Raw genomic sequence first — 10,689 nt, forward strand, 5'->3', positions numbered from 1 at the left:
GAGATGAAGGACTTCTGATTCTGGTCAGTTAACTGCCCCAGACAGAACTGAAATACAATGGTTTTTATCCTGTACTTGTTAAGCAACTAAAGAAATCGGCATCAGTATAATTCACTGCTTCTTAGAAAAGGGTCGCACTTAAAATGAGGAAGATAGTGCAGTAATCAAAAGGGCAAGTGCTCCGATGATTTATAGTATAGCTAGACGAAAGGAAGGTTCTCGTACTATTGGCCAAAACTGATGCAAATCCCTTCAAAGTTTGAGATATTATGTCAAAATAACTTTTACGACTTTAAAAGACAGTGAAACAAAGAACATTCACCTGGAAACCAAATACGACCTTAGAAAAGAGTTTCAGACCATCGTCGTTCGCAATGCCATGAGGTATTTTCAGTCTGTCGACATCGATCTTCATAAGGCATATACATATGATGCCACTTTGCCGATTCAAAAAGATAAATACAATGACCTTAGAAGTCTTTGTAATTCAGCAATTGTTCCTGAACAATATCATGTGTTTTATAATACCATAACATATTGAAAAATTGTTTTAATTATAGTGATTCCAAAATATTGCATTTCATTACGTTTTTTTAAATTTTTTATTTGTAACCTAATTCTTATGTATTACTAAATAGCGATGCCTTTTTATAATGATGTCTGACATATGAGAAATTTAATTAATAGTCTTAGATCCGACAAATATTTATATTTGTATTCCAAACAACACGACACAAATGTTTCACGCTATCTCCGTAAAACAATAGAACAATGTCGTATTTAAAACCTAATTCTTATGTATTACTAAATAGAGATATCTTTTCATAATGATGTCTGTCTAAAAAATTACCAAAAAAATTGGTAACTGTTGTGTTCCACAAACAGTTCTCCAACTCGTCGTGGAAGGAGATTTTAAATAATAGGTTCTTTGTGTTAAATCAGGGATTTATTAATACTTCGCGTATTACAAAGGTGACTCGATAGTCGACCTAACTAGGAGTTGGCTAAATGAGATCTGAAAACACCAAGTTTGTCTGGAAGCATTCTAACTGGTCCTGGCGACTACTGGCTGCCATCTTGCGGACTTCCACGCAAGCTCTATGCACTGCCCTCTATGAGTGCATCTGTGAAGCACTTACTTCCCAACAGTAACAATTTTTTATTTATTAATAGTCTTAGATCCGTCAAATATTTACGCTTCTATTCCAACAAAAAAAGTCGGATGATCACATACGACACAAATGTTTCACGCTATCTCTGTAGAACTATGTCGTACTCAAACAACCGATATGTCTTTGTCCGTAAAAAAAAGTCAGATGTTATTTTTCTCGAAAACTACAAGAATGTTGTAATAAGCTGATATAGTACATTTTTCCAATTAAATAAATAGGGGTTAATGCAAAATATCAAAACTAAAGTATATTTCTTGATCTCAAAAATAGTAAAAATGTCGAAACAAAACTTTAAACAGCTCTGCTGCAAAACTAAAAAATTGCACATCCGACATTGTTCTTCGGGACCGTCCAAATGGTGTAAACAATGTAATTTTATTTTAATTCAAATAGTATTGTTACATTTCAGTGTGAAAGCCACTGAGGAGATAAACCGGTAGAAATTTGTGGTGAGCGAATCCATCTGTCTGAAGTAAGCTCAATTTATGCTTACTTCTGGGGAAATTGACCATACACATAATATCACCGCCCTTTTTGGGCCTAGGAGCCGAAAGGTCATATGTAAAATGGTTACATCAGTTTTTTTTCAAAACAATATTCATCACAATTCTAGGGATTATCTGCATAGGGTGGAGTTTCCATTGTCAACTGCTTATTGCAAATGAAAGACGAAGATGAAAACTGTATAATAATAATAATTTTATATTTAAAATAACACAACATTGAACATAGAAAACAGTCTATTAATCTTACAACTATCAGACATGGGTACTAAAGTAACTTCCATTGGCTAGAAAAATGCTCCCAATTTCTTTTGTAAATAGATTATGGGGCGTTGAATATTACTATTATTAAAAATTCTTCCATCACCAATTTATAAAAATACATAAGTTTTAACTCTTAATCATTGATATTCATCCTCATAATACATAAGGCACTATGGCTTTCCTCGTCGTGGGATAGTTAGAAAAGTTTTCCTTATACCACCAATGGGACAGTAGAGAAGTTTCGATCTGAAAAACAAAAAATAATGATATCAAAACATAAATGTTTCAAAAAATCTGAATCTTATGATCCGATTATGATAACATAAAAAAGGAAATAATTATTAAAATAAGGAATTTCAGGGAAAAATATTATGGATTAAAAAATATATATTCAGATGAACAAATGCTGAATCTGGATATATAAGTTTTATTATACATAGAATATATGCTGTCTGTGCAATGGACCTTTTTGCAATAGACCAATTTACCTGTCACAGTCAAAATATAGATATATATAAAAAAACACACGAGTATTCGAATGCAAAGCTGTGTCAAAATTTCAAAGCAATCGGTGAAGAACTTTTGGAGATATAAGGTTTTGAACAAGTGAGTTGTTATTACCTGATTACTCAGCACCCATAATATCACACAAAACCAAGCGGAATTAATTCCCAGCAGCGGAGTCAAGGCGAGATACATCAACACTTCGCAGAGCTGGTGCGGGCTGGACACGTATTCGAACCAGCCACCTCTGGGGATGAAGTGCTTCTCCGTGATGACTTTGTTGGACTTCTTGTCTTTCCGCAAGTTGGCGAGGATTATGTTACTCTGAAGTTGCTTCAACCACGCAACAGTGAATAGAGCGATTGTAGGGACAGCGAGTATTACAGTTGTAGAGTCAAAAATGATGAAATCTTGAATGTTTTCTGTCAAAATGTAAGACAATTACTGATTATTTGATAATAATATAAAATTTTAACATTCATAGAAACATGTCAGCTTGGGGAGTCTAAAAATCCATCACATTTGATGACCATCAAATCAACATTCATAACCATTTTGAATTTTTCATTTGAATGGTCCTAAGGCCCTAAGCATAAGGTAGGCGGCACATTACGCGATATGCATCATGGCTTGATCTATTTCAGCACATCGCTTGCCATACACCACCAATGGGAATGTATGGCGAGCGATACACTGAAATAGGCCAAGCCATGAAAATATAGCGTGGTCCGTCACAGACTTAATGGTTATGATATTCTTGTCATCTGACCACAATCTGTTGTAATGAAATTGGAGTAATGGCCGAAAATATTAGCCACTATTTTAGAAAAGGTTATTATTATTTTATATTAACTCCTAAATACATATTATACAGTACAATTATTAACACACTTCAGGCGATTATCTTTTCGCTGGTGACGGGCGAAAATAAAGGTCCGCGCGAATTAGTTTAATTTGTTTTAAATCGCTATATCTTCGAAAATAATGAAAATATTTTATTAAATATTTATTTAGAAAATATTTTAATAAAAATTTCTACATACTAACTCAGCATACCCAAGCTATAAAATGACTAACCGAAAAATTACTTATTTCGTTAATCTTCAAACGCATTGCTTATCAAGTGTCAGAAATTCAATAATAAAAGGTCCCTTTGTTGAAATACCGATGTACACGAAAGACTCGAATATAAATATAAAAAGAAGAATTATATTACGATTTGTAATTATGAACATTTAGTTGAGACCTTTGGAAAGAGATTGGCATATAATATTCATACAAAAACATTGGATAATTTATTATTTTCTGCCATTGAAATGAAGCCGGCGCAAAAGGTAAAAATACCCTTCCTGTCCTTGAGCAACAGTCTACCGAATGGGTAGAAATACCTTTCCCGTCCGAAGTGTGTTAAAACAGGTTGTTTCACAGAATTTGAACAATTCATCAAATTTCAACGGTAATATTCAAGACCTGAGAAAGTCCTATTCAAGTTCTGTTATTATCCAAGTACTGTGAAACAACCTGCCGATGATGAAATAATAAAACTTGAATTTTAAATTTGATGAATTGTACAAATTCTGTGAAACAACCCGTTCTTAGTATTCTTACCTTGTTCATTTATGAAGCCGGGGGAGTGGCCAAGAATAGCAATAATGCACCCAATATAATGTAAGTGTCCAATGAAGTATTGAAAGAAGTTTATTTTACTTGTTTTTGCAAAAACTTGAATGAAAAATGTTTCATAAAATCTTTTGTAACATTGCAAGGTGAGCAGAAACAGTGCTACCAGACTTCCTCCCGGAGTACCTGAAAAGAGAAAAGGAAGGTTAATAAAATAAATACTACACACTTGATTGTGTGACAGCCTTTTGTCTTGCTCACGCCTATTTATTGTAATTAGGGGGAACGAGACAACAAGTGTGCAGCGATCATAGAACTTGAATATTTGAAATCTTTTATTGTTTGCTCTTTCCATTATTTAAAAAAATTACTTTTTTAATTTTTCACTGGAATTTTCTTTTCTGAAGTTGAATAATAAGTTTGAAACATGCTGTACGCTGCAATGCCTCTGTGTGACAACCATGGAGGATAGAAGGGAGAGGAGGTGGTCGTATAAACATTTCCCACAAGACTCTGGTTGCCAGCTTGCAGTGACGAAGTATGAAGTACGGGGGTCTGTGGGGCAGATTTAAAATCGACACGCCCATTCCATCTAGCGGTACACAGGCGAAACATTAAGCCAACTGTTAGACAGATGGTAAATATATATTTATTTATTAACGGACATCGTCCAAATTAAAAAATAATAACACGAATAAAGTAAAATGAAAAATACAGGAGTAGACAAAGGTACATGAAAGCAAAGACATATGGTAGATATAATATAAGAAAATAAAGTGACAAGTCGAATCAAGTCAAGAATACGCCGTGGGTCAGGACCACAGGACACTTATAATATTCCGTGATGATATATATGATAGATAAATAAACCTAATTGTGACACATAACTAAAGAAAAAAACAAGATTTTATTTTAAAAATATTTTCAAGACAGGTGACATAGATCAGATAGTAAAAAGGTGTTTTAATGTTTCTTTTATTTAAATGATATAATTATGAGTATGTATCGTCAAGCAATAAAAAGAAATATTGAAATCAACATGATATGTCGACCCTTTGGAAAAACAATGCTACCACAAAACGTGAAACAGAAACTCGATGCAGAAACAAGTGATTTAATATAAAAATATCTATATCTATGGTTTTTAACTTTCTTCCTGTATGGTTTTTTACAAAAATTCACACTGAATTTCATAGTTTACACGTAACAAACGCACTTTATAGTTCTTGAAGGAACAGTCCGCTCCCGCCGAGCGGTGAAATCATCTGGCCTAGTAAACCACGCCCCATTGTGCCCAGTTGAGTTTGTTTGATGTGTTGACCCGGTTGCCCCAGTGCCATCTCCTCTCCCTTCTTTACTCCGTGGTGAGAACTGTATTCGACTCAACTCTGGTTGCGATACCTATAATCAAAGCAGCACTTTGCTTTGTGAAATTGACACAATTTTACAAGATTTTCTTTTGGTGAATATTAGTTATTTTTCTCGTATAGTGGTAAAGTTGGATTACAGAGGCAGGGTTCCTGTATAGCTGCCTCACAGGAAGAGGTGGATAGACGTGTGGAAGAGGATTGGAACAGGACGAGAAAGACTGAAGACTGTCTGGAGGAGAATGGAAAATGACCATAGTCTGCTCCGGGCACCCATTTGCCAGGAAACACTGAGGAAAAAAAATTCCCTCATCTTTGGAGATGCTGTGTGGGTCTTTTTATAGAAATTAAGTTCTCGGAAGGAAAAAGGTATGAGGGGTGGATAGGAATCTGGGGTTAATGTATCCAGGAGTGACGTATGAAACCATCTCTTCCACTGCAGCACAAGGTGATGGGCGAGAGAGTCCGGCTAGATAGGTCAAAGGGGCTCCGTCAACCAGTCTCTTCCAATCCGGCTCGCCACGCAGATGGGCAAGCGCATCACCATGAACCCGGGCACTCCTGCTAAGTAACCAAGTGTAGCAAACCACTCGGGGTGACCTATGACCTATATGTTGCAGCGGCGGTACCCACACTCGCCTCCCAAATTGAAGTTTGAGAGTTGACGGTAGCTGCATTGCGATGCAAAAAACGATTCTTCATGTTGCCGTATTTAATTTATATTACTAAGATCATCACTGAACATTAAATCTCTTGAAGTGTGTTCTATACATACTTAAAAGAAAACTGATGTTGCCAATTCAAATGTCGGAGATGGAAAGTAGTGCAATTTAATAGCTATTTCGTTCAAATCAAAATAATTTTTTTTCAACTTTAGTATGGCAGCCATCTGTAATATTGATAGAACTAACCTATACTTAATAATAAGATAAATATTCGGGATCGCCGACTACGTTATTGTAAATGGCTGTCATCCCATAGAACGAAACCGAATTATCATTTAACTTAATTGAACAAGATGTCGTTCAGACGTTTCAATTTAACTGGAACCGATTTTTTTAATCAAGATGCGTCAAGTGAAGTTATCGCTGCGTGCGTCTTATGATTTCAGACCTTTTACGGAACAAACTTTAGAATATGAAAAAGCACAAAAAACTTTATATGTGAGCTAAAAAATGGATTATTAGGGTGTAATTATAAGGCATTAGAAGATACCGAAGGCTATCGCAATCATTTGCGAACAAATTGATGGACCGTAAAAAAATCAAGAAAAAATCCAAAAACAGGACACAGTTATGCGCACGGCTGTCCCGGCTAAAACTAAGTTACAAATTAAGCTAAGATACCTGGCAACGGGGGATTCTTTGTCAAGTCTGGCATATATGCACAGAGTTTTAAAAAATACAATATCATTGTTTATAAAAGAAGTGTTCATTGCAATAGTTGATGCCCTAAAATTTGTTATGAAGATAAAATTATTATTTTTTTAAACATTTAGTTATTTAATAATAATAACTACTAAGTTAAAGTAACATTTCAAAAGTAATATTATTAACTGCAGTATCACGGGCATTCTTATTTTTGTAAACTTCTTGCTTCTGATCCCAAAGATAAGGATGGCTTTGGTATAGATCCATAAATCTAAACATCATATCATCCGACCACTTAATAAATTTTTTCATTGAAGTAGATGCCATGATGGTAGGAACTAGGTACGCGTAAATAAATCACTCAATAGAGACATCTAACGTCTACTTTCGACCGCAGGGAACTAAAAATCGCAAGCGACTTGGAACATATGTTCACGCGTTTCGATTCGGCGGGAAAATCGAACGATTACTCCTACTTGAACAACAAAAGTAGACGGGCTTTCAACTTTCGTCGTTCAACTAAAAACTTGATCAACTCTGTTGAAAGGCTGTTCACACTTGTCGATTAGCTTTCAAGTGTCATTCAACTCAGACTTGATCAACTATAATCGCTCTGTGTGAACGGGGTATAACCCCTGCAACTTTTATTTGGCACAGATTACTGAAATTACACTTCGTTTCAACTTAAATACTACCAGAAATAATGATTTCCTCGATAGATTGTAAAAGATACAATATAATTCCAATTTTATTCAATCAAAGTATAAAATTTACCCTATAAAACGATCCCTTAGTCGACATTTTGGACTTTATTGTATGGAGTGGCAATTACAAAGTTTCATTTCAGTCTAAATATGCATAAATTACTGAATTAACCCAAACTAATAACCTATTTTGTGCACGTAGATAGTTGTTTCTTGTAGTAATAGTTGAATTTCCATAATCTGTGCCTAAAAGTGAGGCAGTTAGCGAAATAATGAACAAAAGAAGCATTGTTTTTGGTAACCGTGCATACTATGTGCGTTAGTCTTAAGTGAAAATTTACCAAATACATAATACTTACATGAAATAGTCCTCTCAGCTCCGCACAAAAAATCCAAGACTGTAATGATCCATGGAGCCACATGGAACGTTGTATAATATATCTGCAAGACTGTTGCACTCGTAACAGTAAAGATTACAATGGCGAGAGCGTAGAAGTGTCTAAAGGAAGATTTGGGAATCTCTATCGCTCTAGTGACACTCGGGCCGTGGTGGGCAAACTTTCCGTAGCGGAACGTATGAACAATTATAGACGGTAAATACGGTTCAAACAAATTAATCAGTCCGCCAATAATTAATACATTGAAGGCAATATTTAAGAAGAATAAATTAATCAAAGGCAACATTTTCAAACTTCATAGACGAAGTTAAAGTTTTAAATCAAAAGTATTTGACTAATTATATATTTTTAATTGTGGCACGAATTTTATTGTTTTGTTTCAGTTTTGTCTGCAGAAAAAGAAAATCACATTTGTGTTACTGTACAAATTGTTGCAAGAGTTTTAAATTGTACTAAACACTCTGCAAATAATATTGCTTGTATTATTCTAAAAACGGGATATTAAAACATTAAGTTAGGTTAACTATCACTGAGGCTGATCTGGTCTGGGCACTCGCGGTGAGAATTTTACCCAGAGAATTAATGTCATTATTTTAGACACTACCCACATTTACCGTTGGTTCAAAATATTCGTGTGCCCGCTTTGTTTTGATTGACGTCATTGATTTTAGGTTTGACGTTTCCGATCCAATGTTTCCATTTAAAATATGCAGTGCAGATCAATGACTCGTTGCTATTTTCATACCTTTAATGCTGTAGATTTTTAGTCTTGGCATCACTGAACACTGACGTTTCAATTTTCGACAAGTGATGCTAGCAGGGTTGCCAATTCGTTGGGAATTCCTCAAATTGCGGGGAATTTCAAAGATTTATCAAAGAACCTTTTTATGGGAGAAATGCGGGAATTCTGGGATTTTCTTGATATCCAACCATCTAAAAAATAATATTTACAGTAATTGTTAGAATCTACTATAATTTCATGTCTTCGCAACAAATTTTCGAAAGAAACATCTATTTTTAAGCCTTGAACGTAAGAGAAAACCTGTAAATATGGCTGGATAATAAAAAATAAATACTAATTACAATAAAATTTAGTTCATTTTAGAGGTAAAGGAACTTGTGGGGAATTTGAACGTCTATTGTTGGTATTTTAGAACATATGCATTGCCAACCCTAGATGTGATGTCTAGGGAAATATCCCTAGATCTACAATACGATTGTACCTCCCCATCCAGGAGCACTCCTGTCCCGGTGAGACCGGTACACCATGCGGCACTGGTTTGTTAGGACTAGGAACACGTGCTCTGGGGATGGGAAGGAGGTGGGAGATTCTTCCGCTTCCAACTTCTTGCTACCCGCTTCCAGCTTCCCGCATCCAGCTTACCGCTTCCAGCTTCCCGCCTATAGTTTTCATCTTTTAGTTGTTGCTTCCCGCTGCTTCTTGATTTACGTTTCCAACTTCCCAGCTTCTCTCTGCGTCTTCTTTTCCGTTTCCCGTTGCTTCGTGTTTCCGCTTCCGCTGCTTCTTGCTTCCTGTTTCCTGCTTCTCGCTTGCTGGTTCTAGGTTTTTGTTTTAGCGTTTTTCCCACTGCTCCTTACTTCGCGTTTCCCGCTTCTTGCTTCTCACCCTACCGTCCCGAGAAAAGTTCCATTCCACAGTTATTAGATTGAACCTGCTCCGCCATGTTAATTTTTGCAGTTGATTTTTCATATTAGTTTTCAATTGGTTTTGTTTTAGTGTTCCTGTACCTCTTTTTCCGTGTTGAGGCGATTTTATACTGTATTTTACTATGTTCTATGGCTGGTAAGCGCGTTCTCTCTCAGATATCTAGTATTCTTCTTTAAGTGTTCCGGCGACCGCCACAGGGCTTTTGTAAATTACATACTAAAATAATGAAAACGTGAGATTAGACTAATCATAATAGCTCAGTACTCCAGAACCTTTCCTGGAATATGAAGTTAAAAATCAATCAACCAGATCCTGGCTCAATGAATGCAGTAATTCTACCAATGGTTATAGAATATCGATCTCAATATTATTATGAGTTTGTTTTACAAAGCACAACATAAAATAATAGATATTTATTTGTTTAACAAGTGAAAAATACTGAAATAAGGAACTTATCTATTCTGCTTGAAGTGGTTTTATCCTTTGACACTAATCATCATCAATCATTGATTATATTTTTAAAAAATGCGAGGAATCCAATATACCCATTCAGACAGGGCGATTTTAGTTGATCTATGACACTTGAAAGCTAATCGACAAGTGTGAATTACCTTTTAACAGAGTTGATTAAGTTTTTAGTGAGCGACGAAAGTTGAAAGCCCGTCTAATTTGGTTATTCAAGTATGAGTCATCGTTCGATTTTCTCGTCAACATATATTTCAAGTCGCTTGCGATTTTTACTTCCCTGCGGTCTAAAGTAGACGTAAGTTATTTATGCGTACCTAGTACCTACCATCATGGCATATACTTCAATGAAAGTGAATGTTCCGACAAAGGCAGATTTTTTTCTGGGTTTGGGGGGGAGGGGCACACATACAAAACATGGTACATTAATATGGCAACATTTTGGTAGGTAAGTACTGCATTTGCAAAAAATGGGCTTAACCAGTGTTTTCATACTGACAATGATGTTTATTGCTTACTTGCAGATAGCAACGTAATGATCGTAATATTATTATAATGATGCGAATGACTACGAATTTAAATGCGTTTCACGTGACGTTAAATTCATAATATCTACATTTGAACTGAATAAATACTACAAATAATTTTTGTAC

At 35.4% G+C, this 10,689-nt stretch overlaps 1 protein-coding gene across 1 annotated transcript; it reads right to left on the reverse strand.

Moving 5' to 3' along the window:
• Window positions 1–1,861: 1,861 nt before the first annotated feature.
• Window positions 1,862–8,563, reverse strand: LOC149423970 (polyprenal reductase). Its single transcript, XM_089632214.1, has 4 exons — window positions 7,864–8,563; window positions 4,052–4,249; window positions 2,561–2,865; window positions 1,862–2,185 (listed from the first exon to the last, which is right to left on the reverse strand). Exons 1-4 carry the CDS (start codon window positions 8,186–8,188, stop codon window positions 2,093–2,095), a joined length of 921 nt encoding a protein of 306 aa, XP_089488340.1. The 5' UTR covers window positions 8,189–8,563; the 3' UTR covers window positions 1,862–2,092.
• Between the last annotated feature and the right edge of the window lie 2,126 nt (window positions 8,564–10,689).

Source organism: Hesperophylax consimilis, chromosome 5, assembly GCF_061612785.1.
Source record: "Hesperophylax consimilis isolate HC1 chromosome 5, BYU_Hcon_1.0, whole genome shotgun sequence".
Classification (NCBI taxonomy): Eukaryota; Metazoa; Arthropoda; class Insecta; order Trichoptera; family Limnephilidae; genus Hesperophylax; species Hesperophylax consimilis.

Excerpts from the sequence above, each read along its gene's own strand:
- LOC149423970 (XM_089632214.1), bottom strand. The coding sequence starts at position 8,188 with ATGTTGCCTTTGATTAATTTATTCTTCTTAAATATTGCCTTCAATGTA. Across the intron at positions 4,250-7,863 it reads AGCTGAGAGGACTATTTCAT|GTACTCCGGGAGGAAGTCTG; the intron begins GTAAGTATTATG and ends TTCTCTTTTCAG. Across the intron at positions 2,866-4,051 it reads CGGCTTCATAAATGAACAAG|AAAACATTCAAGATTTCATC; the intron begins GTAAGAATACTA and ends ACATTTTGACAG.